Below are 22,801 nucleotides of genomic sequence, written 5' to 3'. Positions count from 1 at the left end.
TTTTGAGCGTTTTAAGTTTTTGGCTGAGCGTTTCAGTTTTTTCTGAGCGTTTTAGGTTTTTGCCTTTGAGCATCTCGCGTACCTATCGTACGTTAAGGTATTAGCGTACAGTAACTGCACCCTATATATATATATTACACAAATATATAAAATATATAATAATAATAATAAAAGCAAAACACAAGCCGGCGACAAATAATACCCCCCCTGTTGCCCCATTTATCTCCAAGGGGGGGGGGGGGGGGGGGGTTCCCTTCAAAAAGCGCCCCATTACGAATAGCCTTATACTTGCAAGTTACAACACAACTATAAGTCATTAATGACAATTGTAAAACAATAAAAGACCAAATCCCATAGAAAAATAACCAACAAAAGAAAAAACCTTACAACAAGGTCAAGATACATATGTTGGTTGCATCTATGGTCTTGGTAACAAACTTACAATTAAGGTTAATTTAATTATGGTAAAACCCACACTAATTCTATAATATTAGTCTTGACAATATTAGTGAAGTGCATGGATGGTAATTGACTTAACTAATCCTTGTTAACACCATTGATCTCTTTCGTAATAGCCGGAATGCAACTAGAACTCCTAGCTATACCACGCTTCTTCGCAAACCCATGGTCTCTCGGACTCAAGGATGTCGCTCTTAGTCTACTCTTCTTCAACATATTCCTCATGGCCTCAGCTTGACACAAGACTGGAAAGGCTCTGCCCCGTCTGCTAAACTGAGCACACGTGTTCATATGACTATTCATCGCCTCTTCTTTACTCCCACCATTTTTCTCCATCTCATCCTTAACCGCTTCTGAACACAACCCACATATCATTTTACCTAAAAACTGGTTGTGCACATTTTCCATGTACTCGGGCGTGCACTCTTCAACCATACCACAACACTCACACTTAGCATCCACCACTTCGGATATTGTGGTCAATGACTTGATATCAATATCTTCTTTGGTAAACTCGAAGGGTATTTCTGACACCGTGCGTTTGAGGCCATCAGACGATAGTCTTGGAGGCCTGTTTAGCGCATAGGCGCTCACAATGGAGTCACCATGAGGTGCCATATGTTAAGTTATGGTGAATGTGGAATATAGAATATCTAAAGATTTTGGTATGATGAATAATATTGTTAGCTTGGAGTAGAAGGGAAGTAATGCATGGTATTTATAATAAGCATGGGAGGGTATAAAGTAGTGTTGTGAACCAAGGCGATTCATATGTCATTGTTAAATATTTAATGGTAGACATGATTAATAATTAATGTCTCAAATGTCTACATCTAGTTGGTGTGGCATGATCAATATTATTTAATAAAAGTAGTGAAGATTTTCCAACTGTATACTTTCATATTTATAGCTTAGGATAAACTCATTACCACTTCAATTTTATATATTTTACATTTACAAAAATAATATCTTTTAGTGATTTTACACATCCATACACATATATATATATATAATTCGTTATTGCATAGTATTTTTAATGTAATACATAAAATTGATTATGTGACCGTCCCACTTTTTCTTTCTTACTACTTTGATTAATTAATCGGTTATTACTTAACACCACAAAATAACCGGCCCACACATTTTGGTTAATTAATCTGCTATTGCTTAATTGACAGAACTGTCGATTAATTCGATTAATTATTTGCGATTTTTTTGTGAAAGGGGGGCTAAATTACAAGGATTAATCACTTGGAGGGTTGGAAAAATATGTTTTTCAAATAGGGGGTTGCCTCCATTTGTAATGGCGGCGAGTTTCAAAAATATAGGGGATGTCGGAGTTAGTTAGAGAATGTAAGAACTTTTAGAGGTACGAGGTATCTCCCCTCCATTATCAATGGCGGGGACTGCAAAAGTATCTCCCCTCCCTTTCTAACGGAGGGGAGTCTGAAAAAGGTATCTCCCCTCCATTTGTAACGGCGGGGAGTTTGCAAAAGGTGGAGGAGACTTTTTTTAATATCAATTTAAAATTAATCTTAAACAACTAAGTTCAAGATTTTAAAAGCTAAAAATTTAAAAATAATATTAAGCAATAGTTTTTTTTTGTAAACTTTGCATGTATTTCTCTTATAGTCATACGTGATTTTTTAATTAATTTTGTTTCATGTGTTGCAAAGTACTCACGTAAAAGAAATTAGTCAAGAAAAAACTTAGTTAAGAAAATCGCGTATCACTATTAAGAAATACACGCAAAGTTTATAAAAAAAACAATTGCTTAATATTATTTTTAATTTTTTAGCTTTTAAAATCTTGAACCTAGTTACGCAAGATTAATTTTAAATTGATATTAAAAAAAGTCCACTCCACCTTTTGCAAACTCCCTGCCGTTACAAATGGAGGGGAGATACATTTTTCAGACTCCCCTCCGCTAGAAAGGGAGGGGAGATACTTTTGCAGTCCCCGCCATTGATAATGGAGGGGAGATACCTTGTACCTTCTATTCTCTAACTAACTTCGATACCCATATATTTTTAAAACTCCTCGCCATTACAAATGGAGGCAACCCCCCTTTTGAAAAATATATTTTTCCAACCCCCAAGTGATTAATCCTTGTAATTTAGCCCCCCTTTAAAAAAAATCATTATTTGCTCATACTACTATTAGTGCATTGTATGATTTTCGTAGTTTTTATCGCGTATGTTATTGATTTTGATTGATCGTGTCATATATATGGGGTTGTTTAATGTACAAATGGTTATTAACATGCGAATCATATGCATGGGAGATGCATACTTTCTTCGGTGATATGATTACGCATGTATGAAGTTAAATAACTACGCATTATATTTACCAAGTAGTTACACACAATAACATATAGTTACACAACATATATATACAAGTTAACCACACATAAATAAATAATAAATAGTTATACAACCTATATTTACTCCATTTCGTTTAGTTGTTTAATTACACATTTTCCTATATAATATATATTATAAACAGATGTAGGATGAACAACAGTCAACATATATAAACACAAATTATTACAAATGAAATAAAAAATATAATAATAACATAGAAACATAGAAGCATAAGATGCAAGTTGTGTGAGTGTTCACGTGTTGATATATTCAAACCATAGAAACCCTAACCTCCATTTCAATCCAAACTAAAAGAAGCCTTTACAACTTTGGTTTCACGTGAGTCACAGAGATCATGGAACAAAGGGATAAGAAAAAGGTATAAAACCAAAATGTCGATCGAACCGACAACCATGGGTTTAACCATTTATGCAGATGGTTAGGGTTTATTCATGCAGTAGTTGTAGTACGTGCATGAAGCATGCCCAACTAAAGTTTATGTGGTCCTTGCATGAATTAATGAAATCTACTCGTGACTCAAAAATATCTATGGACTGTTAATTATGGCTAAATATAATCTAAATATACAACATCTAATCATGTGACAACTATTATTGTCAAAATCCATTGTTTGACATTTAAGCTGCCCCGCTACACTTAAGAGTAATCGGTAATGTACCCATGTATAAAGAATGGTGGTAGCTGCCCTTCATAATTTTTTTAGTGTTATCTATACCTAAACATTCTGACTGCCCCTAAAATCTTGGTTAAGCTCCCAATCACTATCCTGGAAAAGAAATGCTGGTTCCGTCACTGAGTCACTGATGCGATCTCCCTTCTCATAGCTATTTTTGTTGGAAACATATAAACGGATTAAATACTCTTAACATATTAAAATAAGGCATAAAATAATAGTTTACCTTCTAAATCAATTTTAAGATGATATAACAAATTGTCATTGGTCTATCTATTTCGTAAAATTTAGGGTATGAAGAAAAGTATGTTTTTGAATAAAGAAACGAGTGTTGGGCTAGATTGAATATGTTGGTCTTGGACAAATGTTTTGATATCAGATTGAATTGGGGGCCAATACAAACAAAGGGTGATAATGTGAGATGCTGAATTGGGCCATATAGTGGTGAATTTATGGGCTGATTAAAAACATAGGAATAAGGAAATGGGGCTATTAAAGTTGCCTAAAGATAATACTTGGGCTGTAATGATAATTGGAAGTTATTTATTAGATCCACGCAATGTTATTAGACCATGCATAGTCAAACTCCCTATCCTTTGAAGTTTTACGACATGTGGTGGTCCAGTCAGCATTGAAGAGTTTTATAAAATGTGGTGCAGTAACAAAAAGCCCATAACTTTTATATAATCATTACCTTTCTCTCTCACCCCTCTCTTACAAAACGCCTCATCTTCAAAGTTGAGTACACAACTTTGACACCCAAAAAGCTAACCAAATATATATATATATATATATAGAGAGAGAGAGAGAGAGAGAGAGAGAAAGAGAGATGCACATGACGTTTTGGGAGAGTTATAGACCAAAACAACGCCAAAACTCCACCACTACGAATGGCCTTAGCTCATTATGATAGTTGTCAATGTGTCATGCTATTAATCTTTGTTTGTTTTGATTTCGTTGAGCTTTAATAAATAAGGGTCCCAATGAATCAAATCAGTGATAATATTAGTAGTTGGGATATTAATGACTATCTAGGAAAAATGTCCTAAGAGTTTTTTAATTTACATATCTTTTCCTTGTAATTCTTATAAAACGTTTGTTGGGGTTCTGATCCTTTTAGAAACAAAATTAAAATGAAAGAAAATGAAAAAGGATATGAAGCACTAGCAAGTAGCAACTATACATACCCAATACTTCAAACATTTATACATTAAATATTATATCCAAACTTTGAAAAGACCGAGTTAGTTCTCAAGTGGCTTATATATTTATGCTGTTGCTGGTACTTTTTTTCTTTTTCTTTTTGGTTTTTGTTTTGTTTCATTATAATAGTTTTTCCATTGTTGACTACTCACTTTTTGCTAGCACTTTCATTTCTTTTATAACAATACTATCGTAGTCTTGAAACATCGTTCAATCTTAGTAAGGTTCATAACGAATAAATATTAATCAACACTTCTCAAGATTGATAAACGATAATTAACGAAGAACACACAATATAACGTAATCCGTCTTTTATTATAACCAGGAAAATATAACAATCTGATTACAATAACTTTCATATATAATACATTAAAAGTTGATGTATTTATGTTTTAAAATTGAAACCCACACGTAAAATATATGCGTGTATACATTCATGTTTATATAGTTATGGTCATTTTGTTCACGGTTTTGTTATACCGAAAAGCAAACAGTGTAGACTAATTTTCTTTTAATAAAGTGTAAAGGGTCATCCAATAATACCCAAGATGGAAACTAGGTACAACTACACATGCTTTATTTATAGATTAATACATAATTAGACCATATACACTTTATAAACTAATAAACATGTTAATTATTGGTTGCCAACAGCTAGCAAATCGAGTTAACTTACATCAAAGGCTTTTGCATGACTCACACTTTAATTCTTGCCCTATAAATATGCCTCTTCACACCTGCCATTTGCACAAACAAATCTCACTTTTTATATCACAAATATTATTCACAATATCTATACATCACTCATCAAAGACAAAACATACCTACAAAAATGGATCAAAAGTTACAAAATGTTCCGGTTTTAGCAAAGAAAGTATGGAGACTGGTACGAGTTTTGTACTTCTTGCTACGTAAAAACATATCCAAGAGTAAGTTATTGTTGGATCTCAACAAGTTGATGAAGCGTAGCAAGATCGCTGGTAAATCCGTACAGAACTTGTCCCCACCATCAGGCGAATACGAGTTCAGTTGCACCAACAGCCCTTCAACTAATAACCACCACTTCTCTTTATTTTCATTCCACAAGAAACATCATTCTAAGAATATTGACATGATGGCCGTCAATGTGGCCGTGCTGAAAGCCATGAAGATGATTCATAGTGAGACGGCGTCTCCTGTGTTGCCAGGGTTTGGGAGGAGTCCGATGGTTAGGCAACTGAGGGTAACCGACTCTCCTTTTCCTTTAAGTAGCGTGGATGAAGACATCCATGTGGATGAGGCGGCAGAGAAATTCATAAGCCAGTTTTACAATGATTTGCGACGACAGAATAATAAAATGTGACGTTTCGTTCATCTTCTTAAGAAATATAAAAAAATATTGATGTAAAGTGTTGGGGTTCACAGTTTTTTTTAATGACGATAGTCATTCAAAATGTTTACTTAGAAAATGTTTGAACTAGTGACCCTTACCACGCAAGTGCCTTACCACTAGGCCGCCGTTGATGTATGTGGTTTTCGAAGTTGATCGGCCTGATTATTGTGTAAAGAATTAATGTTCAGTTTTATAATAAAAGGTTAAAAGTTTCCAGGCATTTTAAACAAGTTAACAACTTTATTTTCTTTCACACAAAATAATTATACACCTAATATATTTCTCACCAACTTATGTGTTATATGATCTTGACTTACTTCTAGAAAAGAAGAGTTAACATAAACAATTTTAATATTGCCTTAATTAGATTAGTTAAATAAATTCAAGATGTGAATTTGTAGGTATAGCCTTAGTCAGTACCAAACAAATATGTATTTCTTTTGATATTCTAAACAAACTTTAAAAATAGGTGTTTCCAATACGTACGTGTTTGAGGGGTTATATATATGAAGATAACACTGCTACTATAAATCTATCATTTATATATATTCTAAGTTTCTAAGTTTATTCATATGCTTTTAGAACTTTTTAGGCTAATATATTCTCCTCTAGATGTCTAGTAAACTGATGTGCCTCAACGCATTTCAGCGGAGACAAAAAGGATATGATCGCAGGAAAACTTTCTAATGGTAGATTCATCCATGGAATAAATCCCCATACTGTAACTCGGGCTAAAATAACACCTTATATCTCTGCAAAAAGTAAGGTATTCATATTACAAAGCTTACTAGAACCGCTTTCAAGTGTTAAAGATCGGAACCAACCGTTATTTATTCCCACGCGAAAAAACATGTAATAAATGGTTTCTAACCATGTTTGACCTACGCTAGAACATTTTTGACATGACATGATGTCATGACTAATCACGCTTAACATATGTTTAATATTTATTTATTTTTATTTATAGTGATGATGAACATTAATTATCGGTTTAGGACAAGGTAGAAGTAGCAACTTCGTTGGGCATGGTGATTCACACACTGATGCGTTGGATAGTTCAAGTGCGGTCCTAACACTACGATACAACAACCTAATCGTTATTTTGACCATTGACGAATGCTTGGGCATCTAGGCAGTGGGTAAGTTTAGGTGGTCCTTATTTAATGTACATGTTTTGTATATACATAGACTATGACTATTGTTTGTAAATAAATTTTTTTTTGTGACAATTGTGTAGTTTTTCTCATTACATAGAAACTTAGATATTATATCAACATAGCAGGTAGGCGGGCAACAAGCTGTGCCGCCACCCCTTTCTGAATTGCAAACCCTAACATGCTAAAGACATACCCTTGCCCCTTTGGAGTCGACACATTTCTATGCATAATCCGTTGGACCCTGGTTAGGAAACGGATAGCTTCTGGTGCCAAGGAGCCAAAGGTATCAAAAGCCAGAGGGACAAAAACATGTTGGTTCTCTTCGCAGGCTTTAGCATGTTTCTCCACCTTCTTCGTTTTCGCCCTTTTCATTGCTTGCCAAGCTACAAACCCATTATCCCTCAAACCAGCTAAAGGAGATATCACTGTGAGGTCAACACAAGTGTGTTTTCCCCCGGCCCAACCAGAGACGAGCAAATCTGCCGGTCGTAGAGTGGATCTACCTTCCGTGGGGACTGTAAGGAAGTTTACGGGGGCTTCCTTTTTTAGCTGATATCCCAGTTCGCCTTAAGATGCCCCAAAGAACGTCTCGCACCCAATCATGTCGGTATTTGAACCCATGCATCTCCTTGCAATGAACCGCCTGCTCTCCGAATTTATCCAGGCAAGCCTTACGGCAGATCGGACTTGTTTCGTCTTCTGGGTACATTGGGACCATCAAACGGTACTTAAGAATGACCCTATACTCGACCGTAGACATGCTTTGGCCCAAGCCATCAATAGGGATAACGGTCAGAAAATCTTGGGCATGAGGACCTTGTATGCATTCAATAATCGCCTTCTGTTGAGGGGACAATCCAAAAACTTCTCCCAGGCTCTGAACGATTTTGCCAAAAAGGGCATTCGTCAAAGTTTTTTGAGGCTTTGGTGGGGCGGTGTCCTTATTAGAGAAACCGCCAATGTCAAAGTCTGGGAGAGCGCCGTTTAGGCGTTCCAGGGCCTGCATGTAGTCTGAGTCCAGGTCGACAACTCCGCTATTCCTTAAGATGTGATTCTGTAGCTTCTAAGACTGAGCCCTCGACGCTACAAAAGCGTAAACGCCAACATCATGAGCCGAAAGAAGGCCTAAACTCCCCAAGCGCATCGGTAAAGATGCAAGTCGCTACTGAAGATAACCAAAGAACGGGCCTCCACATACAACTATGTCTTCGATGGCTTCTCGAAGCCCCTTATCAAAACAGGATACCGCATCATCCATCATATGGGGGTGGCATGTTCGTAACCCAAAAAGCAACTTAGCAACCCCCATGCAAGACCTAAGCAGGAGGAGTTCGCTCTGAGGATCCCTAAGGCAAGGTAAGAGTTTCATAAGATCAACCGCACGGGATGCTCTCTGCCTCGCCAACTCCTTAATAAAGTAGGGATCTCGACTAACAGCCCCTCCAAGGAGCTTTACCCCTCTCTCTGGTCTACCAATCCCACTAGGGAAAAGCCCATCTTTAACTTTCACTCCATTACACGTTGGCCAAAAAACCTCGGTTTTCTTAACATTAAGTTGAAGCCCCAATGATGGCCCTTCCGAGCTGATAATGTCTAGGGCTTTAGCGACTTCGTTGACACCCCCAATAATAGTCCCATCATCCAAGTACCATTTGCACTTTGCTTCCATTTGCAAAGTGGTCCTTCTCTATGTTGATTTTCCTTTGCTCCCATATGCACTTTCCTCCTAAACTCACATTTTGACTTCAGAAGACATAGTTGTAAATAATGGTTCTAATAATTAGTTAATCCTTCTATGTTGATTTTCCTAGCTTGGTGTACCGGTGGTACATCTCCTTTGTGTGAGTATTAATATGTAGTACATGTATGCCCAATAACAAATTAAATATATTTTGTTTCTTCATATTATTATATAACACCGAACTTTAATAAAGACTTGCCTTCAATATGTGTTCAATTAGTAAAAATATGTTTTCCTTTGTGAGTGCTTCTGTTCTATGTTTAATATTATAGTGTTCAATTTATGAACTAGTGTTTGCTTTTGCGAAACACTTTATATTTTATGTTCAATTAATGGATCCATGAACTTTTGTCGTGGATGTTAAAAACAATAAGAAAGATTATTATATGTATATTTTTTTGCTAATGTACTCACTTAATCACAAATCTTGAAAGGCCTTTGAATTGAAATCCAATAGCATTGGTGAATTTCGGTCAACTAATTAAGTGGTGAATGTTGAAATTCCATTGTGAATATTATGGTGAAATAGAATTAGGGAGCGCATCGCCGCTCTTAAAAAAGGCAAAAATGTTGACCGAGTTATCTTACAAACAAATAATTACGTTCTTTATGCTTATTCTTGATAAAATCAAATCTAAACAGTATATATTCACCTTGTAACGAAAGTGTGTATCTTTTACCATTCATTACATTAATATTGTGTACATATAACAATCTAGTGACAAAGAAAAGAAGTTTTTTGTACTAAAAGTGTGAAAGTAGATCTCAACCTTTCCTTACAATCAATGCCCACACAAAAAACATGCATATTTTATTCATGCCTAAATCTTTGTAAGTCTAAAGGTTATAACTTATAAGTTGTGTCCACGTAATTTTAGGTGTTTTGCTTTAACCTTTTTGCCCTACAAGCATAATTTAGCCTTCTTAAAGAAAATGTTGGCCGGAAAAGAAAATTAACTAAAAATGAGGGTAAAAGTGGAAGAAGAAAGTGGGTCAACGATTCTTGCCTTGTTGGACAACACAAGTGATGATTATTTGAACTTGTTGAGGGCAAATAGATACAAACCGTGAGTGGATCACAACCAACCAAATTGCCGTGTCTAAAAAGAAGCTAAGATCACTCAAATGTCGATGTTTTAAATTGCATGACTTAAAACTTTAAATTATTAAAGTTAAGTATATCCTACGTTGATGAAAATATAAACCATAGATGGGTTTATAAGTGAGAGGGTTTATGAGATTGTATTCCCATATAACAAGATACACCTAGAGACATGCACGTGCACGGGACGAGAAGTGTAATTTGACGTTTTGATGGCTTGCATAGTTGCGAGCCACTTAAGAGCAGCCTGCGGTGCACCAGTTGGTCAGATCGCGAACAACTATAAATGTCTCTTCAAGTTTTAAAGCAATAGATCAATGATCATCGTTTATGTAGAGTTAATTATTCCATTGTAATCAACTTTTGGGTGCTCATGTTTCCGGTACGTATAGAGGGCATATGTGTTTGTTTGAGACACAAAGTTCGTGCAATAATAAGAACAACCTTTTCTAGCTTTTTGACCACGCACAATCTTGTATCCGGTAGAAGCTTCAAGTGTTGGCTATTCCCGACAATATACTGTTGTTCTGGCTGTTGTACCCTGGGAGGCGACCAAAAATATGTTTTAAGAGACCAATATTAACACAATTCCTAATTATCCTTCTCACCCGTTTCTTTTAATTAGTTGTTTTTTACATCTTGAACTTTATTTGCTTTCTATTTATTTTCACATATTATAATTCCTATTACTAGATAAAAAAATGTGATTATATTTCATGAACGGTTATTTTACACTCTAGTTTTAAATGTACGTGAATTTATTTGTACAGTAATGACGACCATGCGTATCCGGTTAACACTATATATTTCTAATCCGTATATTCATAACCACTTAAAAACAACTGAGTTGCTGTTTTTTATTTATTTAAATTAATACTTCTTTTCTAAGAGACAAAGGACTCTACCAAATAGACTAGTATCATATTAACATTTTTGTTACTTTTGGTAACTAGTAGTTTACCCGTCCAGTGGACGGGAACATCAACGCGAGAATGTGACGACTAATTTAATTCAGTAACATGAATGAGCAGAATGCATGTTTGGAAGAGATGCTGAGGTCATATGGAACAATAAGTGTAAAGCACGGTTGTATTTTAAAGTGTTAACTGGTATCTTTTTGGTTTGTTTTTTGCTTCAATATATAATCCGTGGTATGTGAATAGGTTGCATGATTTTGCCTTACTCAACGTTCGACATCATAAAATATGTATTAGATAAGATATTCTCTCAAAATATAAATTTCCTTTTCATAATGTATAAAGTAAATTTTAAATTTATAATTAACATCAAATCTATGAATGTATGTATGCATATATGAATATGTGGACGCTTAATTATAAAATATGATAAATAACCTGTTTCTGAATAGTTATGCACAAAAAAACATGAGATCTCACATATTGTTTTAGCTATTTAATACTTAATCATTGTAGAGACAAGTCTAAAATATATTCCTAAGCATCAGTCACACATTTGTTGCACAAAAATATATGTAGTATCTATGTCATGAATAATAAAAGCATTTAATCACTAGTCATTGAGTTTTGTCTATTATGAGCTGCCAAATGCTTAACAGTTGCATCTGCTTATGCACCATCAATCAATCAGCTCATACTTCTTGTAAGGTCTCACTACTGGTTATGCAGCTTCTCATCTTTTGCAAGTTATACATGCACATCACAAATAAACTTATTTCACAACTAAAACCAAAATACTAGAATAGCAATTAATATATACTATTTACTTCCATCAAATATTTAATGGCCTGTTTTTTAATCAAAACTTAATATTCTTAGCAACCTCAAGTTTTAGTGACTCAGGTCTATCCAATGACTTACAGCCTTTCCTGGCTGAGGGGTGTGGGGGGCGCGAGTGGGGGCGCCAGCTAATAATATTGTGACGTGTGGCAGAGAGAGAAACTTGATAAGATGGGTATTGGTTGTGGTGCTCGCGCCCCGGGACATGGTGTGGAGGGGCGCGAGAGGGGGCGCGAGCGGTTTTTTTTTTTATTTTTTATAAATGTATTAAAAAAACGTATTATTAAAAAAACTCATAAATTATTTAAAAAAACACACATTAATTAAAAAAACACATTAATATCTAAAAAAAAAATTAAAGTACTAAAAAAAAACATTATTCTTATTCTTCGGCTTGGTCTTCTTCGATCAACCTCTTCCGGATACGTTCCTTTTGTTTTTCCATCAGCATTTGGTCGACCGGATTTAGGTTACTGAAGTCTCTTGTAAGGAATTCCAAATCTCTCATTCTTTTTTTTTTTTCCTTTTTGTCATTAGAGACCACCTCCATGGTTTTGTTGAATTTATTGAGGGATTCAACAAGATCGTTGATGTTTACGGCTTCCCCCTCAGCCGGTTTTTTGCCCCTGGCGTCCCTTCCCAATGGCCGCCTCCTCGGCGGTGAAGACGTTTCCTCCCCCGCAACGTTTAGGTCGAATCCAACCCGGCAATCCGACCCGGCGGAAGTGCTGTACGCTCCATACGAACTAGTTTTAGTCCGTTTCGGCCCTACTTCCGCATCAAGGTCCGGCGCCACCAGCTCAACCCACTTAGAACACCTTCTCAACCTCTCCCACACCTTTACATCGTCCCACGTCTTCACCGTCCCATACCTCCGCAGGCACTCCTGCCTCCACTCTTCGACAGTGAAATTATAAACCGCCAAATCGTCACTGCCACTTGGTCTCATACGACCGGCGTTCCTGTTGAACAGATTAGTAAACAAGCCGACAAATTTTCTGATTTCGGTCCACCGACCCGAAATCATATCGGCGTTCCGCTCTGTACTCCCAACGAGCGAATAGAACGTCTCCCTAACCTTTGTCCAAAAGACCTTGCTCTTTTGGTAGTCCGCTGCAAAATGCATAAATAAATTTGTAAGTCATTTAACTTTTTTATTTAACTTTTTTATTAAAAATCATTTTTAATAACGTTAAAACAATTACCGCAACGCCGATCCTCAGAAGTGACTATCCAAGCCCGACACAGGGCTTCCTTCTCATCCGATGACCACGGAGTGGTTTTCCGTTTCGTCCTTCCAGTCGAAGCCGAACCCGACCCGTCCGTTGCAACTTGTTTTTTCCGGTGGACGCGTCTTCTTTGTCCCGCAGCTTCACCTTCTGGTTCTTGTGTCTCCGGAACTACAAAGTTAGGAGACGGTTGTATGTTGGATGGTTGAAAGCCGGATGATTGTTGCGACCCCGAATAAAACATCGCTTGGTCCGGTGCCGACCATAAATCGTCGTAACTGTAATCTGAATCTAGGTTTGGGTACCAATTTCCAGCCATGTTTTTAAAAAAAGGTTTGGAAGATGGGGTGATTTCGGGTTTTGGGTGTGGTATGTGATATTGGTATGTGATATTGGTGTTGGTTTGGGTTTGATATAGGTTTAATAGAGAGAAAAAATTGTATGTTATTATATAGAGGAAAAAAATCGGGTTTGATATAGGTTTGATATTGGTATGTTATTATATAGAGAAAATTTTTTTTTATTTTTTTAATAAAAAACGAGCCCAAAGGCTCTATTCACGCAACCCAAGAACCCTTCACGCCATTCCCAGCCGCTAGCCCATCCGCGCCTGTCTTTTTTTCCGCGCTCGCGCCCCTCTCGCGCCTCGGTGGTGTGGTGCTCGCGCCCCGGGGCGCGAGCGGAAGGGCTTTCGCGCCCCTTCTCGCGCTCCGCACCCCTCAGCCTCATGAATAATAAAAGCATTTAATCACTAGTCATTGAGTTTTGTCTATTATGAGCTGCCAAATGCTTAACAGTTGCATCTGCTTGTGCACCATCAATCAATCAGCTCATACTTCTTGTAAGGTCTCACTACTGGTTATGCAGCTTCTCATCTTTTGCAAGTTATACATGCACATCACAAATAAACTTATTTCACAACTAAAACCAAAATACTAGAATAGCAATTAATATATACTATTTACTTCCATCAAATATTTAATGGCCTGTTTTTTAATCAAAACTTAATATTCTTAGCAACCTCAAGTTTTAGTGACTCAGGTCTATCCAATGACTTACAGCCTTTCCTGGATGCTTCTTGGGCCGATCCCCAAACATTTCAATATGGGCTTTTTGGCTCGGCATCTCAGATCTCATAAGTGGAGAATCACCTGTGAAAACAGACGATTTCCTCAACCTGTTTATCTGATTTCATTACACCAAAGCAGCACTAACACTGCAAGACGTGACATAGGCAATAATAAACTAAACTTTTGTGACATTTCCGAACTGACTGAGTGTGTTTCCTAAGTGACGTGATGTGATAGGTTGTCATGCAAATCACGTGTTTCGCCTCTTCTGTAATTGCAGAATGTGTTCCTCATGTCGCCATTAATATTATCTAATGAAGAAGACATAACAGTATTAGAAACCCAATTTGTTAAGTACAAAAACAGGTTTCCAGACGCAGGCCAAGATTCACAACCATATATTATTAAAAAAAATACTAGACTTCAAACAATGGTCGTGTAATCAAATCCTAAAAACATAACACAAACTGCATCATTTCTGGTTAGAGTTTTCACTTCTCATTACTGCCTTACATTGTTTATATATAGTTTGATCTTTACACGAATCATGTCGGATTAGCGGGTTGAACTCTTCAGCTTGAAACCATCCTATTTTGTTTGTGTCAAAAAAAAAAGCCATACGCCGCTCACACTTAAAATTTGTGTAACCCAAACATGACCCGTCAAAAACCTAATATTTTTTGTTCGTGTCAATAAGTTCTGCATATTAAAGTTAAAACACCAGCTGTGAAACAAACTCCTCCCATAATTAGAGATAAGTGTAGAACTATCTACTCACCTATTAACGGAATAAAATACTTGCTATGAAAGCTGAAAAAATTTAGAGCATAACGTTTGAAGATGGTAACCTGTTTAAACACCACAAACATTGTAGACCCGGTCTCTGTTGATGATTCCAAAACTATTACACCAGCTTCTTTAAAGGTCCTGATTGTCTGTTGCCCGATACTATAGCTACATATTCAAACATAGATTACTTCAATCTTGTATTTTAAGGAAGACCAATGGAAGACATAGTAATGCGACATAAACCCATATATATATTTTTAAATAAATCGACAAAAAAATTAAAAATTATCAAAGAGTTACTAAGAAATTACAGAATAACCTAAGTTTGTGTAAAGAGAGAGAAAAGAAACTTGAATGAAAATTTTACGATCCAAGAGGTCTTGAGCTTCATCTAAAGTCATAAAGACATAAACATGCTCATTGTTTGTTCGTGGCGTTACATGCTTGTTTAGACAAAGTAAGTTCAATGTAACAAATTACTTAACACATACAGATCACACAACAGAAAACTAATAAGTATTAACACATAAGGATAACATATATTAGATAAATATCATATAGCTAACTATAAATTAAACCTATACCTGATAACAGATGAAGATGATAAATGATAACTTTTCTGAGTTTTTCTAATAGCACTTCACGTTTCATTTTAGCCCAATGCCGCAATACACAAGTTTCAAACCATTTTTAGACCAAAACTCAATTAGCATTCTCTCCAAGATTCGTTGCTTTCAATGCCCCACTAAAACTAACCTTGATTTTTCTGTACCAGAAAGTCAACATGGCCGACAGGATTAGCATCATCAGGCCAATAAGTCAACTTTGACTTAAAAACTAATTAATTAATTAAGAAACCATTTTTTCCCATAACTGTCACCACTTTATGATATGCCCTTGTCTAAGCATGTTGTTATCTGACTACTTATATCTAAAAGGCAATAGCAACTCAGATCATGGTAATCATGGTAATAGCAGTTATATCTAAAACTAATTATATCTACTTATATCTAAAACTAATTAATCATGGTAATAGCAGTTTTTTAATTTTCTCTATCTAAAAGGTTTAAGCAACTCAGATCTTGGAGGACATCCATTATTAATTACTATATTAGACTCATTGGTGTCCTAGAATGTAATATAACACTAATACACTATAATGAAATTGATTAACGTGAATACTCGTGCTTTCAACAATTCATAATGAGCTCCAGAGACTCCTTAATTTAACAATGTGAGAACAAACGATATTGAACAAGTTCGCCACTCGAATATTCTGGTAACTATAGAAAAATAAATGAATATAAAAAAAGTGCATTATTATCTTGGATCTTATTAAAAGAACATTACAAAGATATTATATATACCTTTACAGAACCATAGTCAACAATTGACATTTAAGACAAATGGACATAATCTTCTTCCATTTCAACTCCTCCGTAAACACAACTTTTATGTCATGTATAATCTGTAAGAGTAGATATATATCAAAAATCATAAAGTTTAAACAAATTTAAAACATTTTAGAAAATTATAATATGAAAAATTATCTCAATTGACCTCATCAAGAGCTTCTCTTCTCCCAGGATTCTTAATCTCCATAAGAAACGCTTCAAGATACTGTCAATAAATAATTACGTGTCAGTAAATTCTTCTATATATACTACTGCATACAATAAAATGTAGCAACTAATGCAATGCCTCTTTTTAATCAACAATTAACATGGCACAAATTGAAGATTTATAACCTAATTATGTTCTACAGCGAAGATCAAACCTCTGATTTCGCCAAATCCTTGTCATTAGCCACAGCACATTGAATCAAAGGGAAGTGAGCCTCTAAACACTTCTCTAGAGCCTAGAGGCTCAATCACATCACAAAAAACTGCATGATCAAACAGATTCAACTCTTTAATTGTTTATACTTAATTAGGCTTTTAGTCACTTTATAAACATGTTAATTATTGGTTGCCAACAGCTAGCAAATCGAGTTAACTTAGATTAAAAGATATTGTATGACTCACTCTTTAATTCTTGTCCTAGAAATATGCCCACTTACACCTCCCATTTGCTCAAACAACTCTCACATAATATTTCAAACATATTCACATATCTTTTCCTCATCAAAACAAAACATACCTACATACCAAAATGGAACAAAATGTTCAAGTTTTACCAAAGAAAGTATGGAGATTGGTACGAGTCTTGTACTTCATGCTTCGCAAAAACATATCCAAGAGTAAGTAATTGTTGGATCTCAACAAGATGATGACGTGTAGCAAGATCACTGGCAAATCCGTACAAAACTTGTCCCCACCATCAGGTGAATACGAGTTTAGTTGCAGCGACAACCCTTCAACTAATAATCACCACAACCCCTTCTCTTTATTTACATTCCACAAGAAACACCATTCCTCCAATAATCAACACACGGAGGATCTTGATATGATGGCTGTCAATGCAGCGGTGTTGAAAGCCATGGAGATGATTCATAGTGAGACGGCATCTCCTGCGCTTCCAGGGTTTGGGAGGAGTCCTGTGGTTAGGCAACTAAGGGTAACCGACTCTCCATTTGCGTTGAGTAGTGTGGATGAAGACAACCATGTGGATGAGGCGGCAGAGAAATTCATTAGCCGGTCCTACAACGATTTGAGACGACATAACAATAATGTGACGTTTCGTTCATCTTCTTAAGAAATGTCAAAGATATTGATGAAAAGTGTTGGGTTGTGACGATGGTCATTCAACGATGAATCTAGTTTTCAACTTTGATCGGCCTGATTAATGTGCATAGATCGAATTAATGTTCCGTTTAATAATAAAAGATTATAAGTTTCAATGCATTTTAAACAAACTTAAAAAAGTGGTGTTTCAATACGTGTTCGAGTGGGTTCTACAGATAAAGATTAACAGTAGTTTCTAAGTATATCCACATGTTCTAAGAACTTTTATGCTTAATATGTTTTCAAGTGGTAGTGATCCGAATCAACCGTTATATACACCACATCATTCTCACTTTGATGGGAGTGGAAGGTGTTTAGAATGTAGAATAAGAAGTCAACGGTTTAATTATTGTATAATGTAAAATTTAGCTGTTAAAAATACCTGTAATTTATAACCACACACGAACAAAAAGTGTAATAAATGGTAGTAAAAAGTAAAGGTAATGCAAAAAGAAGAAAAGCTTTGGAGAGACGAGTAATTAAAAAGGTTACTTATTTAGATGCTACTATATTTCAATGGAATAATTTAAAAAGTAGAAAAGAAACTAATGGCATTGGTTGCACACAGCTGTGGTTTACAAAACCAACTTTTGCTTTTCTATATTAGGTACTTCCTACTTATATTTACTACAAGTAGATTAAAAAAAGAATGTTATTCAGACACATGTGGCTATTTTCGAGACTTCTGCATGTTTTAACTATATACGAATACGACTCGTATCAATTAGCTCGATTCCTGGATCTTCTATTCTTCTAGCTTGGTGTACCGGTGGTAACGACATCTCCTTTGTAAGAGTATTTATATGTAGTACTTTCCATGTATGCCAAATAACAAATTAAATATATCATGTTTCTTCACATTATTATAACTAAACTTTAATAAAGAGCTGTCTTCAATATAAGTAAAAATATGTTTTGCATTGTGAGTGCCTTTGTTTTACGTTCAATATTATATTTTCAAATTATCAACTAGTGTTTGCTTTTCCGAAACATTATATATTTTATGTTCAACTAATGGATCCATGAACTTTTGTCGTGGGTGGTAAACACAGGAAGAAAAAAAAATTATATATGTATATTACGTTGGATTTTAGGTGACCTATATAATAAACGAGCGCGTATCGTCGTCCTAAAAAAATGCAAAAATGTAGACGAAGTCATCTTTAAAACAAATATTATAGATGCTCACATGCTTGTTCGTGATAATGAAATCAATTTTAGACAATAAACACGCGCCTTTTAACGAAAGTGCGTATCTTTTACCGGTCATTATTATATATATTAATTAGTAGAAAAGGAATGTGAGGTAAAATCACTATTCATTTATGTTGGTATCTTTGATGAATTATGTACAACTTCTCAATGCGTCATAGTGTGTTATTTGTTTTTTAGTATATTTTCGAAAGGAAACCTTTTGGATCAAGACAAAACTATGCATTCTTCATTGTAATGCATGTCTAATCAAACTATCATAGTAATATTATCATATGTAAATTCAAATAAGATAAATATAATATGTAAATTCAAATAATAATACGAGTAGTAAAAAGAAAATACGTTTTGAGTGATTATTCTTCTTCTCTATTTTTATAAACTTATGTTGTAGATATAACGGAGAACTGAATATCGAGTAATTAGTGTATGGGTTCGCGATAACATTTCAACTTTAGTTTTTTCATGGTTTTATACTCCCCCCCTCGCATCGCGAGGGTCTTAATACTAGTTAGATTAATATTGTGTACACTATAACAATCTAGTGACAAAGAAAAGTATGAAAGTAGATATCTACCTTTCCTTTTTAGTTAAGTCTCCAAAGGTTATAATCTATGCCCACACATAAAAAACATGCATATTTTATTCATGCTTAAATCTTTATAAGTCTAAAGGTTATATCTTATAAGTTGTGTCCACGTAATTTTAGGTGTTTTGCTTTACCTTTTTTCTCCACAAGCATAATTTAGCCTTCTTGAAGAAAATGTTGGCCGTTAAAAGAAAATTATTTTAAAATGAAGGCAAAAGTGGAAGAAGAAGGTTGGTCAACGTTTCTTGCCTTGTTGAACAGCACGAGTGATGAAAATATGAGAAGTTTAACTTGTTGAGGGCAAATCGATACTCAATACATTTAGAATTTAGAACACGGGTGATAAATAATTCGTAATGGAGATAATCGAGTACGTTGGATCATGTGATAAGACTATAGATTGCAAACACACACGTAAAATTCGTGTGATAAACCCAATAGTTTTAAATATACGTGATTTATAATGTAATGACAATAGTTAAAGCATTTATATGTTGGGTGTTGCTAAATGTACTCATATCCCTTCATTTTTACAGTCTTTTTTATATTTCTTAAAAAAAACATTTTAACTTATTTAAATTAAACATATTTAATTATTTAAAAACAAGTTTATTTATTAAAATAGTTTTATTTTTTTAGAGATTGTTTTCTAAAATAGGTTTTAGAGATAGTTTATATTTTTTAAATACAAATTTCATATTGTTTGTTAATTAAAAAAAAATAGTGTATTTGTGTAATAAACTACACAAAATTTGTGAATTGAGAATAAAATATCTAATGTTATGTGATTTAATATTTTAATATAGAAATAAGGTTAGGGAGAAGTAATATGTCAGATAAAATTGTTAAAATAATTGAAAGTTGAGGGGAAGAGCATAACAATTAAGAGAGGGATGTACGTTTAGCCTAAGTCTTATATGTTATATATTTACATTCTATATTTTATAACAAAACTTCAAAGAGACCGAGTCACTGAGTTGCACTTATGTATGGTAGTTCATTTTCTGTTTTATATTCATTATATAGAAATTTAATTGTTAATTACTCGCTTTTTTATTTATTCATTTTTTTACAATGTTATTCTTTCTTTAAAACGTTATTCGAATTCAATACTTCAATTTATCTTTTTAAGGTTTATAACAAATGAACATCAATCGATCCTTCATCATCTTTATAATTCTTGAAGATTTTTAATGGGTTGTAACTTAAAACCACACGCAAAATATCGTATACATTCATATTGGTGACGTTCATATATATAGTTATGTGATCATTTTGTTCGCCGTTAGGAAAACCAAATATCAAAGAAAAGTGGACAAAAAAGGCCATCCAAGCAAAAACCCAAGATGGTAACGAGGTACACATGGCCTTAACTAGTTTAATACTTAATTAGACCTTAATTAAGTCACTTTATAAACATACATGTTAATTATTGGTTGCCAACAGCTAGCAAATCGAGTTAACTTACACCAAAGGATATTGTATGACTCACGTACTCTTTAATATTTCCCTATAAATATGCACCTTCACACCTCTCATTTGTTCAAACAACTCTCACATAATATTTCAAACATATTCACATCTATATATCTCTTTCTCATCAAAGACAAAACATACCTACATACAAAAATGGAAAAAAATGTTCAAGTCTTACCAAAGAAAGTATGGAGATTGGTACGCGTCTTGTACTTCATGCTTCGCAAAAACATATCCAAGAGTAAGTTATTATTGGATCTCAACAAGATGATGAAGCGTCACAAGATCACTGGTGAATCCGTACAAAACTTGTCCCCACCAGCTGATGAATACGAGTTCAGTTGTAGTAATAGCCCTTCAACTAATAACCACCACTTCTCTTTATTTTCATTCCACAAGAAACATCATTCTAAGAATATTGATAGCAATGAAGATCTTGACATGATGGCTGTCAATGAGGCGGTGTTGAAAGCCATAGAGATGAGTCACAGTGAGACGGTTTCTCCTACGCTGCCAGGGTTTGGGAGGAGTCCGATGGTTAGGCAATTGAGGATCACCGACTCTCCTTTTCCTTTGAGTAGCGTGGATGAAGACAACCATGTGGATGTGGCGGCGGAGAAGTTTATAAGCCGGTTTTACAATGACTTGCGACGACAAAATAATTATGTGACGTCGCATCGTTCATCTTCTTAAGAAATATCAAAAATATTGATGGGAAGTGTTGAAGTTTACAGTTTTTTTATGAATGACGACGGTCAGTCTAGATGTTTACCTATGGCATATTTGAACCTATGACTTTGGATACTATACAAGTGCCTTGCCAGTTACCACTAGGCCACCGATGATGTAACTAGTTTTTGACATTGATCGACCTAATATATAGAATTAATGTTCGCTTAATGAAAGATTATAAGCTTTATTGCTTTCTAAACAATCTAACAACTTTATTTTTCATCACAAAGTAATGAAAACATTTAAACTATACCTTGTAAAAAAAATTTGGACCTACTATATATTTTAATGACTTATGAGTTATAAACTTATAACCTTGGCTGTTAAAAAAAAAGAGTTATAATCTTGACTTATATTTACTTCTATAAAAGAAAGGTTAAGATAAACAAATTTTAATATTGCCTTAATTAGATTAGTTAAATTTCAAGAAATAAATTTCTAGGTATGGGCTTAGTCAATACCAAACAAATGTGCATTTCTTTTGATATTATAAACAAACTTTACAAAGTGGTGTTTCCAATATGTGTTCGAGTGTGTTCTATATAATCAACATACGTTTACGTTTGTTGGATCTTAATTTATGCACCTTCACCTTTTGTTTTCTTTTCCCAAGCATTATTGATTCTTAGGTTTAGTTTGATACGTATCTTCACCCACACAGAGAGATATTTTTTAACAAAAAATTTTACAAAAAAAACCCTAGCAAGAAGATAGACGCCAACCAACAAACACTGAACTTTACAACACAAAATTACACCAAACAAACCAACTAATATTTTGGTTTTTGATCCAAAGACTTCCCGATGACTCCATTCACCCACATATAGCTAACAGAGATATCATGTATTTACTATCATAATATAATTGACGAATTTGTTTACATTAGTGAGATATTAGTGCACAGAAATTTGACACTGTGGATATGTTATCCTGGCATATGTTCTTGGATCAGTTATCCTTAGTCAGATCCCGTCAGTATCAAGGATCCTCAGTACTTATTATTTACTAACGATTGTTTCCTGTGTATGACAATATATTTGACATATGTAACGGCTAAGAGACCTGGTCTACCCCCTATTTCGCAACCTGGGTAATGGAGCACGTGGTCAAAGTGGTTGTTACGCTTATATTGA

The 22,801-nt window shown here is 34.7% G+C and overlaps 2 protein-coding genes across 2 annotated transcripts; one reads left to right on the top strand and one right to left on the bottom strand.

The window, feature by feature from the left end:
- Window positions 1-282: 282 nt before the first annotated feature.
- LOC143567938 (uncharacterized) lies at window positions 283-1,373 on the bottom strand. The gene has a single exon (XM_077054212.1). The coding sequence runs from the start codon at window positions 1,075-1,077 to the stop codon at window positions 538-540; it is 540 nt and encodes a 179-aa protein (XP_076910327.1). The 5' UTR covers window positions 1,078-1,373; the 3' UTR covers window positions 283-537.
- A 19,716-nt stretch (window positions 1,374-21,089) lies between these two features.
- LOC143567955 (uncharacterized) lies at window positions 21,090-21,629 on the top strand. Its single transcript, XM_077054227.1, has one exon. It carries the CDS (start codon window positions 21,090-21,092, stop codon window positions 21,627-21,629), a length of 540 nt encoding a protein of 179 aa, XP_076910342.1.
- Window positions 21,630-22,801: the final 1,172 nt, after the last annotated feature.

Source organism: Bidens hawaiensis, unplaced genomic scaffold, assembly GCF_021521415.1.
Source record: "Bidens hawaiensis isolate Kalapana, Puna unplaced genomic scaffold, B.hawaiensis_p1.1 tig00023714_1, whole genome shotgun sequence".
NCBI lineage: Eukaryota > Viridiplantae > Streptophyta > Magnoliopsida > Asterales > Asteraceae > Bidens > Bidens hawaiensis.
This window is presented reverse-complemented; position numbering and strand designations above follow the sequence as displayed.

What these genes read in the sequence shown, in the direction of transcription:
- LOC143567938 (XM_077054212.1), bottom strand. Translation starts at nt 1,077, where the DNA reads ATGGCACCTCATGGTGACTCCATTGTGAGCGCCTATGCGCTAAACAGG.
- LOC143567955 (XM_077054227.1), top strand. Translation starts at nt 21,090, where the DNA reads ATGGAAAAAAATGTTCAAGTCTTACCAAAGAAAGTATGGAGATTGGTA.